This window comes from Castor canadensis, chromosome 11, assembly GCF_047511655.1.
Source record: "Castor canadensis chromosome 11, mCasCan1.hap1v2, whole genome shotgun sequence".
Classification (NCBI taxonomy): Eukaryota; Metazoa; Chordata; class Mammalia; order Rodentia; family Castoridae; genus Castor; species Castor canadensis.
The window spans coordinates 8,390,468-8,415,574 of NC_133396.1; the positions used below are offsets into that span (position 1 = coordinate 8,390,468).

The following is a 25,107-nucleotide window of genomic DNA, read 5'->3' on the forward strand; positions in this document are numbered from 1 at the left end:
AAATGAGGAAGCTGAGGGATGGTGGGGCTTAGATATGAACATGGTGGGGGCAGGGAAACTGCTGCTTTAAAGTGAGGGCACATATGTGAAACTCTTATTTGCCAATTTAAAAATACCAAATTAAATTTCAGAGACAAGTAAGTGAAGGCTGCAGCCCAGGCTCTCAGTCTTCAGAACTGTTCACTCTTCCCTGTTTCCTTCTACACTTACCTGGGAAAAAAAAAAAGGAAGAGGGAGAAGAGTGGTGAGAGAGAAGAAAGACCTGGAGGATCTGCTGCGGGCTCTTTGCTAGCCTGCCAGGGGGATCGGTTCCCCTTGGTGAGCATGCCTGCAACACACACCAGTTCTCATGCGTCCAAAGGACATGGCAGCCCTGTCCTTTGCTTTGATGACAGTCCCCAGAATATGCATGCGCATTCTCTCTCTCTCTCTCTCTCTCAATCTCTCTCTCTCCCCTTCTTCCCTTCCCTCTTCCTTCCTCTCCATCCATCTTTTCAGTGTATCCTCTGAAAAGATGAGTGAGAAATTTCCAGAACTCACAGGCATGCTAGGCAAAGGAACCAGGTGGACTCCATGTATCTGAATCACTTCTGATGATCCAGTGTGTGTGTGCGTGTGTGAGAGAGAGAGAGAGAGAGAGGGAGAGAGAGAGAGAGAGAGAGAGAGACAGCAAAAGTAGCAAACTAGAAACCTGGCAATGAGCCAGGAACTTCCAGCATGCACCTGTCTGAGTTCCAGGGGGTCTTTTCTTTCTGTCTGCTCCATACCTATAGTGAAAGCTTGGCAGAGATTTGGCGTAACACATCTACTCTGTTCTCTTTTCCTGGAGAACCCAGGTTGGGAGAGTAGCTATGTTATTTGATGGGATCCATTCTTGCCGAGTTTTGCTTTTCCTTCACAGTGTGGGTGAGCATTTACCTGTGCACTGTTTGTGATGTTTCTTGATTACGTTAATAGCATGAAAACATTGCAGGGGAATATTTAGCTAATTGAGAAAACAAACTTTTAGAGACAAACATTTAGCTTCATTTGCATAATGTGTAAAGAATTTACATCGCAATGATATGGTAATGGCTACTTTGGAGCCCGTGCTCATCAGATATGAACGTCCAGTCCATCTATGTACGTCCAGCCCATGGTGAAGCTTTGATAGTGCTTCACCTTCTTGGCCCTGCAGTTTCTGCCAACACAGGGCCACTTCTCACTGCCTGCAGGACACAGGTGTGCCTGCCCATTGCTTGTTCTCTGTGGCAGAATGCACTTTGTGATGTCCGGGAAAGGGCTTTCTCCTCTGATCCTTGTGCAATACTCATTCCTGGGTGGACATCGGCAATTACGTCCCTAGGGGAACAGAAAGGCTTTGGAGAAATTCCACCAGTGACTAAAAGATACGAATCTCAAAGCAATCTTAAAAGTCCTGCTTTTAAGGGTCTGTATCAGAAGTCAGCAAAGTACAATCTGTAGGCCAGATCTGCCTTGCAGCCTAGTTTGTAAATACCCTTGTATTGGAACACAGATATGCTGACTCTTTTCCATATTGTTTGTGGATGTTTATGTTACAAGGTGCAGCTGAGTACTAGCAACAGAGATAAAATGACCTACAAAGTATAAAATTTTACTCTCTGGGCCCTCAACAAAAAGTTTGTGGACTTTTGATCTTTATGAACATACAGTGCCAGGGATAAATAGTGCTGGTCTAGCAATAAAATAGGATATTCTGGAACAAGGTTCTTAACCTTAACGGAAATCACAAAGTCCCTGAAAGTATGAGCAAAATCTCTGCAAGGGTGTGTGTGGATATTTCAGGGAAGAGCAGACATTGGCTCTCATGATACACACCATAAATACTCAATTATTCCTGCCATGTGCCATGCTTGGTACGAGGCTAAACAGACTCCAGCCTTCTCTCAGGGTGTTTCTGGATGTGAGGGGCGGTGGACCCTAAGATAGACAGCCAATAAATGATGCACTTGAAAATTATTGAATATTATGAAAAGTCAGCTGCAAAAAGAGAGCTCCCTCTCTGCACACACACGTGTTCTCTCTAATGTGCCATTCGAGCTGCCCTAGAAAGGCAGCTTTCAGAAAACTGCTCATCAAGGTAACATTTGTGCCATGGACGTCTCAGAGGAAGATGGATTGGCCCTTTTAAGTTCAAACAACATTTGGCCAATTTTTAAGTGGTAATTTATAATTCCTGTCCAGCTAGCTTTTATTGTTCTAAGCAGCACAGTTCAGTAGAGAACTGGAAGGTAGCTGGTAGTGCCTGACTTTGAAATAATTTAGACAATGAACACACATTTTTTTTCTAACAGAAAATTTGAGTATACATTTTTGGTACTCTGTTTGGCTATTGGAAATTCTGCGTTTTGCTCCTCTTGACCTCTAGCAACTAAAGGAAATTAGGCTGAGAACCACTGGCACAGGAAGATATTTAATGATCTAGAATGTGTTTACACTTCGCTATTATGTAAAATTATGTTTCAAAGTCCACTTGAAAAATTGTGTGTGTGGGGGGGGGTTCATCTATGCATTTACATATCCAGCATAACTGCTAAAAAATTGGTGTTTTAAAGGTGGTCACTGCAGGATCGTGAATGAGTTCTAACTTTCCTTTGTGCTTATTGGCATTTCCTCATTTTTCTGTAAAGCACAAGGATTTTTGTATTATTAGAAAATACTTTATTTGAACACAGTGGTAGGCTATAATCCCAGCTACTTGGGAGACTGTGGCAGGGTGGTTAACTGAGACCAGAAGCTAGGGGCCAGCCTGGGCAAGATAGTGAGATCCCATTGCTTAAAAAATTATTTTAATTTTTTTTTTTTTTTGGTGGCACTGGGGTTTGAACTTAGGGCCTCGTGCTTGCTAGGCAGGAAGTCTAACTGCTTGAGCCACTCTGCCAGCCCTTTTTTGTGATTTTTTTTTTTCCTCAAGAAAGGGCCTCGCAAACTACTTGCCGCTTCAAACCATGATCCTGCTGATCTCTGTTTCCTGAGTAGCTAGGATTTTAGGCATGAGCCCCTGGACTTTAAGGGGGAATAGTACATTTTATTTTAGGTACAAAGGGACATCAAATCCTCTGGGCAAAGATTACTCCTTGTTCAGTGGACGTTGCGCTTCCACAAGCAGTTGGTGGATGGTGTCCCTGAAACTCTTGGGGAATTCTTTGGGCTAGAATAGATCTCTGTAAATACAGCCATGTACATAGCCCCACTCTGCAGCTCACAGGGGCTGACCACAGGGTCAGAGGCTGGCACAGCCTGGAGCCGGAATGCTGGTGCTGGAGGGTGTTCTGGAGTCTACCCAGCGTGGATGGGTATATTGAATATGTAGACATCTAAGGACCTTACTTAATAAGGCTTCCCTCTGGTGGCTGTCTACTCTTTCCTTCCCTCTTCCCCACCTTCCTCCAAATCCCTTGGTATGTTTGGGAATCACTCTTCTCTCCACCCTTTCAGGTTTGGTGGAAGGCAAAACCTGCTTTCAGGGCAAATGGTGGACTTCCAGATGTCACCTTGCCTGGGTTCTCTCAAAGAGATGGGTGACCTTGGCTTGGCCTCATACCAGGTGGGGCAGTGGTTCCAGCCATCAAGGAGGGTGGTGTTCGGGGGGACAACCTCCGTGAAGGCATTTGATGTCTGGTGCTAGGGAGAGAAGTGCTACCCAGAGTTCTGTGGTGGCTTTTGTCTCGGAGCAGGAAAAATCCTGGTCCCTCTTGGTCCCCTTGAGTCCCAAGATGGGTTCTTCAGCCTTCTTGGGGTGTCCCTGTGGCCCCTCAGTACCTTCTCACAAATGACTGGCTGATAAATCCACCCTTCTGATGAAGCTGGGTCTAACTCACAAAGTCTCTCACATTCCAGGTCAGACCTCAGGCCTCTTATCCTCCTTGTAACAAAGACAAGATGCAAAAGCTCAGTCTTTGGGCATGAACTTATCTTTTGCTTTTTTTTTTCCTTCCTTCCTTCCCTCCTTCCCTCTTTCCCTCCTTCCCTCCTTCCCTCCTTCCCTCCCTCTTTCTCCTTTTTTTTTGGTGGTACTGAAGGTGGGACTCAGGGCTTTATGCTTGCTAGGCAGACACTCTACCACTTGAGCCACTCTGCCAGCCCTTTTTGCATTGGTCATTTTTGAGTTGGGGGTCTCCTTTTATGCCCAGGCCAGCCTGAACCACACTCATTCAGTTTGTGCTTCCCTGGGTAGCTGGGAAGACAGGCAAGCACTACTGTGCCCGTCAGTTGGTTGAGATGGAGTCTTGTGAACATTTTGTCTGGGTTGGCCTTGGACTGTAATCCTCCCAGTCTCCACCTCCCACATAGCTAGGATTATAGGCACCAGCTACTGTGCTGTTTCCTCCAGTGGTTTTCCTGTGTTTGGCATTTATTGTTTACAACCTAAACCATGAAATGCCTGTGTTACACCATTTAGTATCACATTTTCTTTTTAGTTACATAGCTCTGGACAGAAGAAATATTCTTGTATTTATTGTAGCTTACAGAATATGGTACTATTTGAAAATATCAGTAATTGGTAAACTGACGATAGCAACTGCTGGTTTTCATTGATGTCATATTTTGATTCCTGGCGACTGACTTGTAGAACAGGAGAGGAAATGATAAAGAAAAGTGGAGGGGTGGATTTGACAGGTAGACAGACTCAGGGAAGATGAGAGGATGCCTGGGTGAGAGGGAATTTATTTTTCTATAAATTTCTCTGCTGTGGTTGCACTTCCTTTTCTATTCCCCTTGTGAGAGCACATAGCCTCCTTTAAAAAGAGAGTTTTCTTTGATAGAAGAAAATCATGGTTTCTAGAAAGACAATTCAGTTGCTTTTCACTTTGTAGTCTTAAACTCCTTTGCCTTCTCTGCTGTATGTTTGGAAAAGAACCACATGCATCCTCAGGTGCCTAGATATCCCTAAGGGTCAAGTGTATTCCTGCCCATTACCTAATTGGGCAGCAATAATGGACAGAAGGAGATATAGGTGCAGAGGAAGCACCTGGTCTGACTTGTCACTGGGCATTCTAAAATGGTAATTTTCAAAATTGAGTCTCTGTCACAATTATCTTGGGGTGAGTGTTGGGGTGTGGCTGGTACAATACAGACTCCTAAGCCTCTCCAAAACATTCTAATCAACTGTTCTAGAGTGGAGCCTACCATGATGCTGGATTGGGTGGACTTCACTCAATTCTTTAAGGTACAGGGTCTAGGCAATTGGTCCTTACAGAATCAGAGAAGATAGCAGGGCAGCACCACCTCTTTGGGGTGTGAGCCAAATGAGAATTAGGTTATGATGAACAGTTGGTTGTGAGCCCTGAAGGAGAGACTGTTCTCTTGTTCACCTCCTCTTTGACCTGGTAATTCACAACCATGTGAGTTAAACAAAGGGATCCCATCTTGCAGGGGGAGGTTGGAAGTCCTTTGCAAAATGCTTCTAAGCATTTTCTAAGGTGTTCTCCGAAATGCCCTTTCTCTGAGAGTATGCAGGGACTTACTTGAAGCAAATGTTTTTTTGCTATGGGCAAAAAATGCCATAGGGCATTTGTACTGAACTTGCACGTTCAGGGTGGGCTAGGAAGAAGCACAGAGGGAGCTCTGGATCCCACCAGGATTTATTTTTGGACTCACAGGAATGAGTTTGTGCTGAGATGGTTATTTGTGCCCTTACTGTGAGTGCCAACCTGGTAGGTGGACTTGGAATGTTATTGGACACGTTGGCTCCCTTGCTTGCGAGTAGGAATTATTTTCCCTAGCTACTTGGGATGAAGAACATTTTAGTGGGCGGTTTGCTTAATGGATGAGATGTCTTCAGCTAATAGTAAACCCATCTCTTCTTCTGATGTACGTTTAATTTTCATCAATTATGCAGATCTATTTGTATCTGTGTTGTCGCTAAGTAATTGCTTATTCATAAGCATCCAAGGTAAGGCTTGGATGACTTTGGGTGTTTGGAAAAACATGTACTGACTGAGAAGATGAGGAAATCAAATCAGCCTCCTCCGACAGGCACCATTTGATCCTCGAAGAATCCTGTGGTCTGTGATTATTAGAGTGATAAATGAAATATCCTTTAGAGTTAGGAAGGTTGTAAATAAGTTTATAATCATATTTCTTAAGCTCCAGAAGCCTCTCTGCCTAAAGGTCAGTAACCAAGCACAATAAATACTTCAGTTATATTCCCGTGAAGTTTCTCTGGTCTCTGATTGGGTATTTTTCTGCCCAAGGCTGTGCATGGCCCATGCGGTGTGTCCTAAGAGTGGCTTCTTTCCAACTAGAGTGAAATCAATTTGCCCAAATCCACTTTCTCCATAGAACTTGGGCTCTAGATTGGGCACAGTTAGGGTATCAAAACAAATACAGGACATCTAGTTATATCTGAATTTTTAGAAATGAACACTTTTTAGTGTAATACAACCTATGCAATATTTAGGATATACTTACATGAAAACATCTTTAGTCTGCAACTTATATATAACCAGACACCCTCATTTTATTTGATCATCTGTCATCTCTAGCAGGGGTTCTGCTTGTAATAGATCCTTTTTGCTAAATATACTGTCTGCAAAACTGCTGTATAGTTTATGAGTCCCAGGGCTGGGGTTGGGGGAGAGTCTAGGGAGTGAAAGATGCTCATCCATATCCTCTGCTTGTGAAAAAAAGCAGCGTTTCAATATTGAGAGAGAAAATGACCTGAGAAAATTATCTTTTGTGACCATAATGTAGAACATCACAAGTAAAGCAGATAACTCTTGTTTTTTTTTTTTTTTTTTTTTTTTTTAAGGCACCATAAGGTCTTGAGAAATCTCCAAAAGGAATTAGTAAAAAATTGGAGCTGAAACCCCTACTTGGCCACATCTGTCTGACGTGTGATAATACCTGCCACTCCCATCTAGGACTCGTTAGTCATTGACAAACATAAGTGCATCACAGGAAAATTACCCAGCTGTAAGGAATTGACTAATCATATGACCATTACTGAAAGAGGCCTGATTTGGGCCAAGGGCATTTCAGAAAAGAGGAATGAGATACGCCTGAAACTCTGAGAAATGTTCACCTTCACTTTAGTCAAAGAAATACAAATTAAGGGAAATGTCATTTCTCTCATAAATGAGCACATTTATTATTACACGAGAATATCAAAGGCTGACTGAGAAATGGCGAGTGAGAACTTCCAAATGCTGCTCGGGAAGGAGGCCCACCAACAGCACAGTCTTCCTGGAAGTTCATTAGACAAATGCACCACGGCCCTGCCATCAACAGTTCAACTTCTGGGAACTTTGTCCAAATTTCTGGTTGTTGGCACAGGTTAAAGTTTTTGCAGTGATATTTATAAGAAAACAATTTAGAAACAGCCTACATGCCCAGTGGTAAGGGAATGTAAGTAATAACATATATTGCTTGAAATGCTCACAGGGTATTTAACCATATGGGGAAATGCTGACGTTATCTTTTGTGGGAACACAAAGACGTCTATTGTTATATAATATGATAGCTCAGCTGTGTAAAAGCCACATGAGGAAGCGAGGCAGGATATACGCCAACCTCTAACTGTTATTATTTTTTTGGTGGCATGGTCAGGGGTGGCATACATTTTCTTCTGTATGCTTTTAAGTCTCCCACGGTTGCTTTAGCATACTTTTGTGACCACAAGCAAGGTCGTTGACAGGGATGCTTCTTGTGAGCTGTGAGCCCAGTGGCAAGATGGATGGCTAGAACTGGCCCTGCCTGGCTTGCTAAACTCATGACTTGTATTCAATTAATGAGATTCCAACAAATGCCCTGCTCTTGGTTTTGTGCAAAGACTTTATATTTGCAACCACACACTGGCAGCTCAAAGGGTTCTGGAGGATTTGTGGACACTGTTGGGTATGTAGTCCTGGTAAGATTCAGAAAAGCAAAGGAATTTTCTGAGGGAAGGCACCAACAGCATCCTTCGTTCCTTCTCTCTACTCTCCCTTGCCAACCGATAATACTGAGTTTATTGGCACTGTGAGGCAGACCCACCTGCCCAGGGCCAGGCAGGCCAGAGCTCTGGTGCCCACTAGGTTCTAAGGACAGCAGATTATCAGAGTGGAAATCACCCCCTTGAAATCCTTTTTCTTCCTGAAACCACCAGGAGATCAAAAGCTAAGAATCAACTTTTGTTTTTCCTCTCCATTTCAACTGAAGCTTCTTCTTTTGAAGCCAAAATTCATTTGAAGAGGCAGTGGAAATGGGAAAGAATGAAGGGAAACAAATTAAGGGATTTTTCCCTTATTTATTTTGAAATTCATGTACTTGTCTTTGCATTTGGAAATTACACATGGGATTCAGATCCACTGTAGTTCACTTTTAGGGAACCGATTACTAGCTAGCAGTTACAACCAAGCACATGAAAGATTGAAGGGTCTCTGTGTGAAGATTCTCTCCACCAACAGTGAGAACCCTTTACATGTGAACTCCCTTTACATGTTCTCATTGTATATGTGATGGAGAAAGCCACAATACAAAGATCTAGTGCATCATGTCATGAAGGTCCTTTATCAGAATGGATGCCCTTTCTGAGTGGGAGGGAGCAGGAGGAGGGAGCAGAAAGAGTATGCCCCCATGTGGCAAGAGATGGAAACTGCATCTTTTAGCACCTGGAAAAGAAAAACTAAATTTGAATTAAAAAAGAAAGAAATGCCTTTGCAAATAATAATAGGCTCAGAACTAAGCAAAAATCCCTAGCACTATTAAAATGAGAGCCACAGAGGCTAAGAAATTTAGAATGTATATATATATATATATATATAGTTTAGTATATATATATATAGTTTAATATATATAGTTTAAAGCAAAACATTTGGATATAACATGAATTGTACTTTCTGTGAGCTCAAAACAACCTTACTATGCAATATGATTAATTAAATCCATTTTACAGCAAGGAGACGGAGGCACAGAGCCAGAATTTTCCTGAGTGAAGCATTAACTATTATTGTTAATAATAGTTATTATTGGCTAATAACTGATGGAGTGGTAGTTCCATGGCAGACACCATGGTCCTTTCACCACTTCTCTCCATGACATGCAAAACATCAATGCACTTCAATTGTAGCGACAAGTGAAAACAGTTACTTTAGGGATGGGGGGATCTTTTCCTTTTTGGAATGTCTTCTTTAATATAGTTATATTTTTACAGCTCAACAAAATGGATGTAGAGATAGTCATGCTCTTTAGTTTTGGATGTCCCCAACCTGAGGGTTTTCTGCCAGGATGAGCAGAGATATCCTGGCTCTGCCTTGAATTTCCATCTGCGTGGTTGGAATGTCTCTGTAGGTCTTGGTTTCTCTAGGCCAAGGTTGATGCTTACCACTGTCAAGTAATTATTTCACTATCAAATTAACATTAACTATACGAGAGAAGTCCTTCTAATCCCATGTACGGTTAAAGAATCAGAACCAAATTCATAGCAAGCATTGCCATAACTCATGTTGATAATTGAATCTCCCCATCACCAATTGTGCTGATTCTCTGGAAAACAAGAAGGAAAAATATAAGTAAGGGGATCCTTTTCTTTTGTACTTTTGGTTGGCTTTTTGATGTCATTTGTGAGTATAGACGACACAATGGTTATGCCTCATTGGTTGCACTTCATCCTATGTTTTGTAATAAGGTTTAGAAAGCAGCCTTTCCTGAGGGATCTGGAATTGTCTGCACTTAGCACATGAGAATTTGCCTACTTGTGCTAATCCAACCAAATCATCTGCAATGATATCTTGGGGTATTGTTCTAGCTCTCTTGTGACTTGGTGATCTGTTAATTAGCACCACCATATTCATTGGAGGCTGAGATGGGCCCATTGGACTTAGCCAGTCATCATCTCAGGGACTACAGACATTCTGTGTCCTCATAACCAGGCCCATGGGCTCTGAAAGCAAGGGTTTGCTAACATTTACCTCCCAAGATATTCTCTTGAATCCATGAGGGCTCAAAAGTTGTTTCAAAACCATCTGTGCATTTTTTGCTACAGAGTAGTTAGTGGCTTTCCTTGCATTTTTTAAAAGCACAAGATGGTTTACATCCAGGGGAGAGAAGACCTCAGGGCTTGTCACATCACAAGGGAGCTGCTTCCAAGGCAGCAAGATTTGGGCCCAGGGTTGTGCCTGCCAGATGTCTCTTGCTGCTGTGCTGTGATAAGAATCCCATCCCCTGCTTTGGGGAAGAGGGAAGCAAGTACATCAGATGATATTGGGAACTTACTCCGAATTCAGATAAGGTCACCTGGTGGTTCCAGGGGAAGAGTAAGCCAGGAACTTGTCTTGGTTCCACAGTGAACTCCACTCAGTAAGTAGCAATGCAGTGCCTCTCTGGGAAAGAAGGAATGGAAAGGTTGAAGACCACTGCAGCCGGGCCCTTCTTTGTGTGGATTCTCAGATGCTTGATTCTAAAAAAAAAAAAGACTGACAACAGGCAACTTTGTTTCCAACAGCAAAGTCTTTTGTTTCTCCCTTTCTGGAAGAATTAATAGCCATGTGTTCTGGGCTTGGTGTTGATAAATATTTTCTACTTAGAGCTGCCTTCCAACTAGAAATAGATGATATAAGACGTTAAGAGGTGCCATTTCCATGTAATGTGTTCAGGTTTGTGTACAGGAGGGAGTAAGAGTCCCACCAAATCTCTCCCCACTCTGTGTCACATAGCCAGAATCGACCAGATCCTCTCTGCAACCTTCTACTGCCATGACCACTCCCACCTACCCTTTTTTGGTGAGCAAATGAGATCAACCCTCAACCCCCCCTCTGCCTCTACCCCACTCCAGCTCCACTCAACCATGGGGCCCTGGCTGGGACAGTGGCCTCTAGATGAAAAGGACCTGGGCTGCCCCCTGACCACCATGGACTGGCAGTGTGACCAGGGCAAGTTACTCTGTTCCTCTCTGTTCTTCAATTTCATCATTTGTCAAAGGGGATGAATCCAGACCTCATGGGGCTTCAGTAAGGATTGGAGAAGAATTTGGGATAAGTTCCCAATGTCACTTTGAATCAACAGGTCTTACCGTGAGGACTGAGCTTGATGCTGTTTTCGTTTCTGGATTTGACCTTGACCATGTCATCTGTAAATGCCCTTCCTATGACTCTTTGCCAAGCCCTCCTTTGAAAGTGCTCAAGCCTTTCCCGTCTCAGGAACTCTCTTGGGATCTTGTCACTTGACTCTGGCACTTGCATGTTCCACGATGTGCTCACCCGGTCATTCTTTGCGAGCAGTTCACAAGTTGCATGTGCGTTTTAACCAGTCTTAGCTGATGAGTCAGGAACATCTGTTGCTCTGGAAGACTTTTCCTGTCTGTCATGATTAATTTGGTCTAATCTTCCTCGATGCAGACTCATTAGTGACTGTTACCAAATGGTGACGTATTTAAATTTCGCGAGTGCGTCAGGCATTCGAACCCTCCTGCTTCCTGCCAGGGGAGCACTCACATCAGTTTTTACACGTTGGGACCCAAGGCCAGGCATGCATCTAGGCGTCAGTTAATACCTCTTGATGCAGTCCCTGTTGGCCACAGCATGGGGCTGGCACTGCCCACGCCCCTCCCAGTTCTGTTGCTCTCTGTGCATCACCCATAGCAGGGTCAGACACTTTACTCTGGAGATGCTGGCGAAAATAAGTTCTGGTTAGAAAGTGTGTGTCTCCTGCCCTGAGATGCAAAGGAATCTGTCTCCCTGTGTGTGTTCTCTTAAATTGTTAACTCCATAAAGGAAGAGATTCTTTATTTTTGGTTCCTTATCAACTCCCAATAGAGTCAGTTAGGCCTGGCCTGTGTGCTCAGAGGGGGTCCAGGGAATGATGGCATTTACCACTGCCCTGGGAGAAAGCTGCGTGCCCTCACTGTGGTGCAGCCTTGCTTGCAGGCAGCATTCAGAACAGCTCTGCTCCTGTCCCTAAAATCCCAGATGTTCAGTGCGGGTTCCCGACTGGCCTCTGCAGCCTGAGTCATCAGACATTGTTAACCTAAAATGTACAAAACACCTTCTGCCTCACACACACAGAAACACACAGCACACACATGTAATGTCCAGGAGGCTGCCTAGTATCCCCATCACAAGAGACGGAACTGAGTGGTAGTCGCACACTCACACACAGTGTGGATGCCACACTGTGAGGACTGAGCTTTATGTCCTCTAAGTATCATCTGGGAGGAGCTGCTGTCCTTCTGAGACCCTGCATTCTCCACAATCAGTTTTGTGAGTTGGGCTACTGACCCTCAGAGAGCTGGTGTCCTTGCATGGTAAAGAATCAATAAAAAGCCCCCTTTCCCTCTGTTGCTTTCCCTTCCCTCCCCTCACCTCCCTTCCCTTCTTCTCCCCTCCCTTCCCTTCCCCTCCCCTCCTCTCACATTCTTTCCCCTCTCCTCCCTTCCCTTCTCTCACCTCCCCTCCCCTCTCCTTTCCTCCCCTCTCTTCCTCTCCTCTCCTCTTCCCTCCCCTTCCCTTCCTTTTTTCTTTCCTTCCCTCTTTCCTTCTTTCTGCCAGGGGTTGAACCCAGAGCCTTGCACATGCTCCACCACTGAGCTGTACCCCCAGCCAAGACCCCCTTTTTCTTCAAGGGACTGAGATCCAGCTGGTAGTAGGAGAGAACAGATTGGGAGATGGGGAGGACACAGTTCACTTGCCCTTTGGTTCTTTCTTTCTCTTCATGCTGTATTTTCTTGATTTGTATAAACAAATACAAAATGATTTTCCAAGGAAGGATTTCCTTCTTTTTGAAATGTGACACTGTATTCCATGTAGACTGTTCATCTGAAAAAGGGGTCACAGATACAATCAAATTTATATAGTGGGCTCTGTTCTTTCAGTGTCACACCCAGAAGGTGAGATAATCTGCCTTCTTGTGACCAGGAGGAGGAAGAGGTAGGGGCTGTACCAAGCACTCACATGGAGGGAGGGGTTGTCATGGAACCCTCACAGCTGCCCCTCATTTCTTAATTTGGGTTTGAGCAAGTTCATCCAGTTTATAGATTCTTTTTTTTTTTTTTTAGTTGTCCTTTCTTTTTCATTTTTCTTTTATTATTCATATGTGCATACAAGGCTTGGTTCATTTCTCCCCCCTGCCCCCACCCCCTCCCTTACCACCCACTCCGTCCCCTCCCTCTCCCCCCCCTCAATACCCAGCAGAAACTATTTTGCCCTTATTTCTAATTTTGTTGTAGAGAGAGTATAAGCAATAATAGGAAGGAACAAGGGTTTTGCTGGTTGAGATAAGGATAGCTATACAGGGCATTGACTCACATTGATTTCCTGTGCATGGGTGTTACCTTCTAGGTTAATTCTTTTTGATCTAACCTTTTCTCTAGTTCCTGGTCCCCTTGTCCTATTGGCCTCAGTTACTTTTAAGGTATCTGCTTTAGTTTCTCTGCGTTAAGGGCAACAAATGCTAGCTAGATTTTAGGTGTCTTACCTATCCTCACCCCTCCCTTGTGTGCTCTCGCTTTTATCATGTGCTCAAAGTCCAATCCCCTTGTTGTGTTTGCCCTTGATCTAATGTCCACATATGAGGGAGAACATACGATTTTTGGTCTTTTGGGCCAGGCTAACCTCACTCAGAATGATGTTCTCCAATTCCATCCATTTACCAGCGAATGATAACATTTCGCTCTTCTTCATGGCTGCATAAAATTCCATTGTGTATAGATACCACATTTTCTTAATCCATTCGTCAGTGGTGGGGCATCTTGGCTGTTTCCATAACTTGGCTATTGTGAATAGTGCCGCAATAAACATGGATGTGCAGGTGCCTCTGGAGTAACAGTCTTTTGGGTATATCCCCAAGAGTGGTATTGCTGGATCAAATGGTAGATCGATGTCCAGCTTTTTAAGTAGCCTCCAAATTTTTTTTCAGAGTGGTTGTACTAGTCTACATTCCCACCAACAGTGTAAGAGGGTTCCTTTTTCCCCGCATCCTCGCCAACACCTGTTGTTGGTGGTGTTGCTGATGATGGCTATTCTAACAGGGGTGAGGTGGAATCTTAGCATGGTTTTAATTTGCATTTCCTTTATTGCTAGAGATGGTGAGCATTTTTTCATGTGTTTTCTGGCCATTTGAATTTCTTCTTTTGAGAAAGTTCTATTTAGTTCACGTGCCCATTTCTTTATTGGTTCATTAGTTTTGGAAGAATTTAGTTTTTTAAGTTCCCTGTATATTCTGGTTATCAGTCCTTTGTCTGATGTATAGTTGGCAAATATTTTCTCCCACTCTGTGGGTGTTCTCTTCAGTTTAGAGACCATTTCTTTTGATGAACAGAAGCTTTTTAGTTTTATGAGGTCCCATTTATCTATGCTATCTCTTAGTTGCTGTGCTGCTGGGGTTTCATTGAGAAAGTTCTTACCTATACCTACTAACTCCAGAGTATTTCCTACTCTTTCTTGTATCAACTTAAGAGTTTGGGGTCTGATATTAAGATCCTTGATCCATTTTGAGTTAATCTTGGTATAGGGTGATATACATGGATCTAGTTTCAGTTTTTTGCAGACTGCTAACCAGTTTTCCCAGCAGTTTTTGTTGAAGAGGCTGCTATTTCTCCATCGTATATTTTTAGCTCCTTTGTCAAAGATAAGTTGCTTATAGTTGTGTGGCTTCATATCTGGGTCCTCTATTCTGTTCCACTGGTCTTCATGTCTGTTTTTGTGCCAGTACCATGCTGTTTTTATTGTTATTGCTTTGTAATATAGTTTGAAGTCAGGTATTGTGATACCTCCTGCATTGTTCTTTTGACTGAGTATTGCCTTGGCTATTCGTGGCCTCTTGTGTTTCCATATAAATTTCACAGTAGATTTTTCAGTCTCTTTAATGAATGTCATTGGAATTTTGATGGGAATTGCATTAAACATGTAGATTACTTTGGGGAGTATCGACATTTTTACTATGTTGATTTTACCAATCCATAAGCATGGGAGATCTCTCCACTTTCTATAGTCTTCTTCAGTCTCTTTCTTCAGAAGTTTATAGTTTTCCTTGTAGAGGTCATTCACATCTTTTGTTAGGTTTACACCTAGGTATTTGATTTTTTTTGAGGCTATTGTAAATGGAATTGTTTTCATACATTCTTTTTCCGTTTGCTCATTGTTAGTGTATAGAAATGCTAATGATTTTTCTATGTTGATTTTATATCCTGCTACCTTGCTATAGCTATTGATGATGTCTAGAAGCTTCTGAGTAGAGTTTTTTGGGTCTTTAAGGTATAGGATCATGTCGTCTACGAACATGGATATTTTGACAGTTTCTTTACCTATTTGTTTTCCTTTTATTCCTTCTTCTTGCCTAATTGCTCTGGCTAGGAATTCCAGTACTATGTTGAATAGGAGTGGAGATAGTGGGCATCCTTGTCTGGTTCCTGATTTTAGAGGGAATGGTTTTAATTTTTCTCCGTTAAGTATAATACTGGCTGTAGGTTTGTCATATATAGCTTTTATAATGTTGAGGAACTTTCCTTCTATTCCTAGTTTTCTTAGAGCTTTTATCATGAAATGATGTTGGATCTTATCAAAGGCTTTTTCTGCATCTATTGAGATGATCAAGTGGTTTTTGTCTTTGCTTCTGTTAATGTGGTTTATTACGTTTATTGATTTTCATATGTTGAACCACCCCTGCATCCCTGGGATGAAGCCTACTTGGTCATGGTGAATAATCTTTTTGATGTATTGCTGAATTCGGTTTGCCATTATTTTGTTGAGGATTTTTGCATCAATGTTCATTAAGGAGATTGGCCTATAGTTCTCCTTTTTGGAGGTGTCTTTGCCTGGTTTTGGGATAAGTGTAATACTGGCTTCATAAAATGTGTTTGGCAGTTTTCCTTCCCTTTCTATTCGTGGAACAGTTTAAGGAGGGTTGGTATCAGTTCTTCTTTAAAGGTCTGATAGATTTCAGCAGAGAATCCATCAGGTCCTGGACTTTTCTTTTTGGGGAGACTCTTGATTGCTGCTTCAATTTCATTTTGTGTTATAGGTCTATTCAGGTGATTAATTTCCTCTTGATTCAGTTTTGGATGATCATATGTATCTAGAAATCTGTCCATTTCTTTTAGATTTTCAAATTTATTTGAATATAGGTTCTCAAAGTAGTCTCTGATGATTTCCTGGACTTCCATGGTGTTTGTTGTTATCTCCCCTTTTGCATTCCTAATTCTACTAATTTGGGTTTTTTCTCTCCTCATTTTAGTCAGGTTTGCCAGGGGTCTATCGATCTTGTTTATTTTTTCAAAGAACCAACTTTTTGTTTCATTAATTCTTTTTATGGTTTTTTTGGTTTCTATTTCGTTGATTTCAGCTCTTATTTTTATTATTTCTCTCCTTCTATTTGTTTTGGGATTTGCTTGTTCTTGTTTTTCTAGGATTTTGAGATGCATCATTAGGTCATTGATTTGGGATCTTTCAATCTTTTTAATATATGCACTCATGGCTATAAACTTTCCTCTCAAGACTGCCTTAGCTGTGTCCCATAGGTTCTGGTAGGTTGTGTTTTCATTTTCATTGACTTCCAGGAACTTTTTAATTTCCTCTTTTATTGCATTGATGATCCACTCTTCATTAAGTAATGAGTTATTTAGTTTCCAGCTGTTTGCATGTTTTTTGTCTTTACTTTTGTTGTTGAGCAGTTTATAGATTCTTAACAAAAGTTCCTTGCTTATGGAAATTTGGGGACTGGAGAAGGGAAGGGAACACTGATTCCCTGTCACCCTTGGTCAAGAGCATGGACAGTGGGCCAGAGCTGGGGACACAGAATGGCTCCTCCAATCCTGGATACTTTTGATAGTGAAGGAGAAGACTGGGGTACAGCTCAGGATAGAGCACTTGCCTAGCATGCCTGCATCCTTGGGCTCCATCTCTAGCTTCCCATCTCTGTTGATTGACACACATTTGCTTCCTCTGTCTGACTATAAGTCTCCCTCTCTTCATTCTGACACAGCTGCTTTTACATCACATGAACTTTCAGATTCATTACCACTCCCAATTTGCCAGGTTGTCTCTGGAGGGGGAACCTGATTGGCTGAGCCTGGCCTATGTGGCCCTCTTGTGTCTCAGGGTGATGAGAAGTAGGATCACCTGTTATATAATTCCATCAGGGTCTGGGAAAGAAGGACAGTATCAATCAGTGCACCCATCACTTAGTACATTACAAGCACTTCCTGCATTTCTTCATTGAATCCCTACCAACTCCCTATGAAACAGGTACTAGTACTGCTCCATCTTTAAGAATCATGAAACTGCAGCACAGAGAGGTTAAACATTTGCTTAGCACCGTACAGCTGATAAGTGGCCAGGTCAGGAAGTGAGTCAGGGGGTTTGGTTCTGGAATCTGTGCTTCTAATCACTTCTCAGTATTGCTTGCCTCATGTAGGGACTGTGAGGATGATACCTTTTCGTCTTTTGTACCTTTTGTACCTGTGCACTGGGCACTGGATGTCTGTTCTATGAATGTCTGCTGAATAAACAGATGTGCAAGTGAACGAATGGGCAGTCAGGGTAATACCCGGGCCGTAGCGTTTGGAAACAGATGGCCTGTCTTGAAAGCTTTGCTCTTGCTGCTACTTGCCCAGGTGTCAACCTGCACATTTTCAAAGCCTATCTTCCCTGCCTTCTCTTTTTGCTCAGACAAGAGTGAGAATGGTGAGGCGTACCAGAGAAGGAAGGCGGTGGCCGCAGGCCTTCCAGAAAGCCCTGCTCCCCTGGTGGCTTCTCAAGAGAACATGGTGCAGCCCAGGGGCAGCAGCTGGAGAAGGATTGCACTGCTCATCCTGGCCATCACCATACACAACGTTCCAGGTGAGACCTTGCCCTTGAGCTCTCAGCCACCTGCCTGCAGGTAACGCCACTTGTCAGAGCAGTTGTCTGGCTGAAAGAGGGGCTGTGGTCAGATGTGACATGGATCCTTTTGGAGGGAAGTGGAGGTGGGGGTGCAAGCCTTTCTTGACTTCATGTTTTGGGTTACTCAATGACCACTGCTCATTCAAACTTCCTATTCTAATTACTTTAAATAACTTCTGATATTTCTACTCATGAGTCCTTTTCTTTACATATTTGGTACCAAATTGTATGGAACATAATTTGTGACTGTTACATGATTGCTGTGGTGGAGGGTGCCTTTTACAAACACACATATCTCTGGTTCTGCCTAATGCTTTTTAAAAACACCGAATTCAGTTTTGTGTGACACTGGTATTTGATGCACTTGCTTTTTTTATGGGTGCATCTTTTTGAAATATCCTTACTGATCTTGTTGAGAATTGTGGCTTTTATTGTGACTGCAGAAGTACATCTTGAAATGAGGTAGTGACAGTCACTGATTCATTATACTGGAGCACAGGTGGCTGACCTGGATCAAGCAGTGGGAAGGAAGTTTCTTTCCCAGCCTTGTCTTTTATTAATTACATTTTAAAGTTGTGTTCTAGACACTTGGGTTCTATCAGTACTAAAACATCAAGATCTCTGGTGTATACTATAGTAATAGTATACTATACTAATTATACTATGTTATATATAATATACATAGTGTTACATACTATATAATATTTTATTTAGCATTATATATGGCATAATATGTTATATTATAATTAAAACTATAGTTTATGATAAATGAACTATACAACACATTAGAATGTGGCTAGTGCTATAAAAAAAGAAAAGATTCAGTGGGCAGAGGAAAAGCATGTTAGAGAAAGGGTTTGCAGTTTCAAATAGAGCAGATAAGTCTTTCTAAGACTGTCTTGCATTTGAGTCAGCCTCACAGATCCCTGGGAAAGAGCGAGTGTTCTAGGTAAAGAAAAACATGATGTAGAGGCCCTGAGACAGGAGGCCAGGGCCTCGGCAGTGATAGTGGGAGGTAGAGGTAAGAGCGGGGTGTCAGCTGAGCCTGTAGCTGGAGCTCCAAGGCCTTGTAAGGACTTTCAGTTTAGCTCTGTGGGTGATGAGCCCTTGCAGAGTTTTGGACAGGGAGGCTTATGACTGCACTCGGGTTTTAAAGGTCTCCCTTTAGGTGCTGGAATGAGATGTGTGCAGAATCCAGGTCAGACACAATGGCAGCTCAGATCAGGGTGGGAATGCTGGAGGGGACAAGAGGGATCCCATTCTGGGTCTCCTCTCACCTTTGGGATTTGTTGATGAATTGGTCATAGGGTTTGAGAGAAGATGAGCAGAAGGGACCTGAAGGTCTGGGAGCAAAGGAGCTGCAATGAACTTGCCGTCTGCTGAGCTGGGAAGGCCTAGCAGAGTAGCTTTTGGGTACTGTTAGGAACTTCAGTGTGCAATGTGAGGTTTGGTTGCTGTTAGAAATTAAGTGGAAATATTTATCAGACAGCTGGGTGCCCAGGCTTGGAACTGGGTAGCAGTCTGGCCACGGGTATAAATTGTGAGTCTTTGACATGTGAATATTACTTAAACCCACGGCACTGGAGGGAATCAGACAGGGTCTAAATACAAATGTGTGTGTCTCTGAAGACCCCACCTTGGCTCATTGAGTTTCCAGTCTCTGCTTCCATCTAGAAAGAAGGGAGCTCATCTGCAGTTACCGTTAGCAGCAGCACGCCCTCTGACGGGTGCATGGTGAGTCTGTCTGCAGCCAGCTTGTCTTTGAAAAGGTCTTCTCTTTAACACTATCCTTTATAGTTTATTAAAAATTTAACTGGAACTTTGACATTCCCCAAGACTCTAGGTTTTAAGATTGACTTTTCACAGTGACTAATGGATGATTGGGTTTTTTTGAAGTTTTTAGTCTTTGCTGATTTAATTTTATATGTTCTCAGGATGACATTTTGTTAATTTTTTTTTTTGCAATGCGGAAGGAAAAAGGTTTGTTAATGAGTACCTTTACTCCTGAATGTTTTTGGACGGTGAGGACACACCTGTGGGCCTTTGCACACATGCAGGGCACTTGGGTTAATAGGTAACACGTGTGCAAGGACAAATTCATTCTTCACCCTCTGTGGTTTACAATCCACTTTAAGACTCTGATGAAGCTATGGACCTGCGTTAATCACTTTCTGTCACTGTGACAATTCCTGAGTGAAATGAACTTGAAGGAGAAAAGTTGATTCTGGCGCATGATTTCAGAGGTTTCAGTCAGCTGGCTCCAATACTTTGGGCCTGTGTTGAGGCAGAATACCATAGCAGCAGGAGCATGTGGTGAGGAGGCTGCTCACTTCATGGAAGCAGAGAGAGAGAGAGAGAGAGAGAGAGAGAGAGAGAGAGAGAGAGACCAACCAACCACTTCCTCCAGGGAGGCCCCACCTTCTAACGGCCCCTTTGGCTGTGAATCATCAGTGAATTGGTCCATCGATAAAGTTGGCGCTTTTGTGAGCCAGTCACCCCTCCAAAGCGCTAGCAGCTGGGGATCAACCTTCAACACAGCCTAAGTGGGGGACATTTCATCTCTAAACCCTAGCAGGACCCTTTCATGAGGTGGTGCTGTCTTAGTCCTTTCAGGCTGGTATAACAAAATGCCACGAGCCGGGTGACCTATGAACCACAGGCATTTATTTCCAGCAGTTCTGGTAGCTGAAGGTCTGAAGTCAGGACATGGTTGGGCTCAGGTGAGGACCTCCTAGGGGCTGCAGATGTCTGTTTCTCGTTGGGTCCTCGTGTGGTAGAACAGGGTATAGGAGTTCTCTGGGGTATCTTTTTATAAGGGTACTAATCCCATTCCGGAGGGCTCCACCCTCATGACCTAATCAGCTCCCCGAGGCTCCACCTCCTAATACCTTCGCCTTGGGTGGATAGGTTCAGCAGAAGAATTTGGGGGAGTACCCACACATTCAGACCATAGCATCACAACATCCTGCAGACCTTATCATGACTGTCTGTAGTCCTCAAGCAGGAAAGAATCCCCACTACAGAGGGAAAAAAAACTATACAGTTGCAAGCAGTTTAGCTGGTTTGGGGAGAAACAGATGACGTGTCTGGCACAGGACCCTCACTGCCATATTTGCTGTAAAAGGCAGGTGCCTGTGAGAAACAGCACAGAGACTGCTTGTTTACCACCACTCCCTGACCTCTGCCCATGAGCATCGGTGGAGGTGGCTTGGACACCTGCTGGGGTCCATTGGAAACCAATGTCCAGAGGAAAGGACATGTTTTCTAAGAAAGCAACCCCAGACAGTAGCCTCCTGAGTACAAGTGTCTTTGAAAGTGCTTTTTATGAAATATCTCACCAATACAAGGCTCCTACTCTTTCCCGACATTCCTGGACCTCAGAAAACAAAGCCCTTTCTGTGCTTGAGTGGAATTAAAAGTCAACCAGCAGTTGAGTTCCTACTAATCTCTTTTCAAGAGTAGTTGATTTTCTTGACAGCAGACCACATAATGGCTAGTATGTGAGAAGGTTAAATTTAAGTCTAAAGGGATTATAGGGGTTATCTCGTTCAAACACCACCCCAACTGAAAACAAAGGGGTGTATTAATTGTCACCCTGGCTCCTCACAGCCCTCACATGAGAGGATTCTGTGAAATGTAATATAAATGCTACATTATGAATCCCTCCCTTCCTTCCTGTGCCAAAGATTGAACCCAGGGCCTTGCAAATCTAAGCACATGCTCTACCACTGACCTATGCCCGCAAGCCCCTGAATTTCATTTACTGAACAAAGCTAATCACCCCTCCCTTTGTGACACCTTTCTGTTCGCCATATCTTCTTCTGTTAAGACAGCTATCACTCTAATATGTAGTTATTTTAATGATCTGAAATTGTTTGCACCTTCTTAGTTAGAGTTTCTTGCAAGAAGGGCACTGCCATGTACTATCTATTTTGGATCCAAGGGCACACCACATTGAAGGTCCAGTATATTTGATTCATTTTATATACTCGGCCACCTGGAATGACAAGCATGTTTTGATACCTGCCTTTCTTTCTAAGAGAAGAGAGGCCATTCCAGAGTTAGATGACTCGTTCTGTTTCTGCATTGGCCACCAGGAAGACCAAGGGAGGACTATGACTCCTGTGAGTCATGATGATTTGTGGCAGATGCTGCCTCCTCTGTGTTTGAGATTTTTTTTATAAAGGTTTACAGAAGAGCTGGGTTAAATCACATGCTTTTCATTTTCCTGCCCTTAGAGTCGAGAGCCAAGTTCATTTTGCTGGTTGTTGCTGTAACATACACAGACCCTGAGGCCACTGTTGTTGTTTTTTTTTTTAATCTCCAGAACAGTTGATTTTAATTATTTGACTTATCATCATTGATGGTTTCTAATAATGGCTTCAAAAGGAATGCAGGAGGTTTTAGTGAGAAGTGATTTTTGTTTTAGGGAATAAAAACACAAATTTGGACGTCAGAATATTAATCATGCTTGGTTATTCCTGGCTGATGGGCTTGTGACTAATTTTTAGTTTCTTCATGCTGGTGAGATCTATAACAAATCTTCCTATAGTAAATACTTACTACTTTTGATCAGATAAAAATGTTTCTGCAAGGGAACCGCCCATCATCTAACCACTGTGACACTACTACCCCTCAACACACCCACCAAAGTATAGAAGTCAATTACGATTTTATGTCAGAGACAATCTTATTGGGGTTGTCTTAATAACCTAGGCAAGTTAGAAACAGAATGGAGGACAGTATTAGTTCACTATGGCTGCTGTAACAAATTGTCACACACTGAGTGACTTAAAACAAACCCAATTTATTTTTCTAGTTCTGGAGGGCAGAAGTCTTCAATCAGTTTCTCAGTGGGCCAGTGTCGGGTATTGGCAAGGTCACGTTTTTCTGGAGGGTTAGTGGGGGAGGTGGTAGTGGTTGTGGAATCTGTTCCTCGTCCCTTCCAGCTTCTGGAGGCTGCTGACAATCCTTGGCTAATGGCTGCTAACTCCAATCTCTATTACACTGCTTTCTCTTCTGTGTCAAATCCCCACTGCCTCCTTCTTCAAAAGATTCTTGACTTCATGTAGGGCCCACTCAGATAACCCAGAATAATGACATCTGAAAAGTCTTTTGTTGTGATAGGTAACATTTGTAGGTTCATGCCTTAGGACCTGGATATACATTATTTGGCTGACCACAGAGACTAAAAGGAGCCTTTGAACGCAGACAGAGACACTTAGCTTGGGTTCTGAAATGGATTCTTCAGCTTATCATTCCTTCATAAATCTAAGCCCGAGTCTTCCTCTTGCCCCCAGACTCCCTTGGGCTGCTAGCTCTGTCTTCTTCATTTCTCATCCTTGGCTGTTTGCATTTGAGCTTCTAAGTGATTCTTCAGACTTGTTGAGTTCATTCAGCAACTTATTCTCTGATCCTTCATCAAGAGTGTTGGGCAACAGTCAGAGAGACATAAAAATTATTTAGCTTTCATGTGGGTGCACTGGGCACGCAGGGCATGGGGTCATTCATATCAAATGAACCTCTTGTCCCCGCTTATCCCACCACTTACCTTAGCACCACGTACCCCTTCTCCTGTGACCTTTTAGCTCTTTGTGATTAGCTAGTTCACAGTGGCAGAAAGGAAATCCATAACTTTGGTTTATTGCTGATATACATTTATTTCTTAAGGTTCATGTCATCCTTAAATATTTTTTTTCTCTCTTAATTTCTTTCTCTTTTTCCTAAACAACTTCATTGTGTGGCAGTTTATCACATGGTGGTTGCTTTGTAAAGAAAAGTAATTTCCAAGCTCTATTGCTCATTTGAGGGTTTGTCACTTACCCTTCCACACTGAGGAAATTGTCCCTGCTTATTTTTTTTGGAAGTTGAAATCTAATTCACATACCATTAAACTCATCCTTTTTAAGTATAAATGCACTGTATGCTGTGGGACTTGTTGTGTTTGGCCTCTTTCCCTTAGCACTGTGTTTTCAAGGTTCATTTATGTTACAGCACATACTCATGCATCCTCCATTTTAAGGGCCAGTAATATTCCATTCTATGGAAAAACTACACTTGGCATATCCATTCATCAATTGATGGACATTTTGGTTGTTTCTGCATGTTTGCTGTTGTGAATGGTGCTGCTTTTTGTGTACAAATATTTGTGTGAGTATGTGTTCTCTCGTGCATATCCCTTGGGGTAGAATTGCTTGGTCAGATGGAAATCAAATATTTAACTCTTTGAAGTCAATTCTTTTTGTGTTAAGTTCCTCCCCTTTGTTCCATGCTACCATACTAATTTGCTTATAAGTAAAGACCTTTGTGACTGAGGACTAATCTCAGTACCACTCACCAAGGCATTGGGGTATAGACTTGCTTTCCAAAGGTGTGCCAATCGCTTTTGGATTTGGGTTTTGTATGGAATACAGACGAAAAGCCAGGGGACAGGGAGGGTGGTAGGGGGTACTAGCTGCTGCTGGCACAGTGTGGTTTCCACATGATATAAAGATGACTTTGCAGGGGCAGCGCTTAGAACAAGATCAGGGCTATGGCTTTCAGGAAGAAGAACATACTAAGTTTTCATTTTCCTGAGACAAAGATTGAGTAGAGAATTCTATTATTAGATATGGAACCTCGCAGGGAAAACACTGGTGTAGCCAGTTCTACTTCTCATTGCTCTGCTTCAGAAACTGGACAACATTCCTAGCAGTCAGCAGCCTTGGCTCAGCCAACAACTAAGCAGGGTGCTTACACAAAGCCACAAATTATTGGGGAGAATAAAATGCAATCATAATGCAAAAGGTTGCTACTTCCTGGGCCCTCTGGAAAGTCCTAGACACTGTGTGAAGCACTCCATGTATATTATTTAATATCTGTGTCCTTGATTTACATTTTACAGACCGAGACCGGAGGTACAAAGATGGAAGCCAAGACCACGCAACTACTTATTAAGGGTGGAGCTTGGCTTACACTCAGGTGTGATGTACATCTCCTCTCTGTCTCTTGCTCTGTTTCTTTTCTGGTGCATCACAGTGTTTTTCAGAGTCAGTTAGAGAACAGTTCAGGGAATACTTCTTGCTTTTGTTGTCTTGCCAAATGAAATGTTACCGTCTGCGGCATTCAGCTCAGCAGGAGACTTGGGCAGGGCAACCTGGAAGGGAATTCTTGTCTGTACCTGGGACTACCACCCTGGGTGCCCCGCAGGGAGGTACAATTTGAACACCCAGGAGGCTCCCACATATCTACCACCACCAGGTGAGGACAATCCAGGACCCACACAGGTCACTGACTTCAGGGGTGGGACCAG

At 42.9% G+C, this 25,107-nt stretch overlaps 1 protein-coding gene across 10 annotated transcripts in view; it reads left to right on the top strand.

Annotated features, from left to right (window-relative positions):
- Nucleotides 1-25,107, top strand: part of Slc39a11 (solute carrier family 39 member 11) — a 349,955-nt gene that overhangs the window by 187,401 nt on the left and 137,447 nt on the right. For 8 of the 10 annotated variants that reach the window (XM_074045239.1, XM_074045241.1, XM_074045242.1 and 5 more), the window contains one exon: nt 17,604-17,774. The exons of the other annotated variants lie outside the window; for them this stretch is intronic. In XM_074045239.1, coding sequence (XP_073901340.1) covers nt 17,604-17,774 — 171 coding nt within the window. The remainder of the gene's footprint in view (nt 1-17,603; nt 17,775-25,107) is intronic. 10 annotated transcript variants of the gene reach the window in all.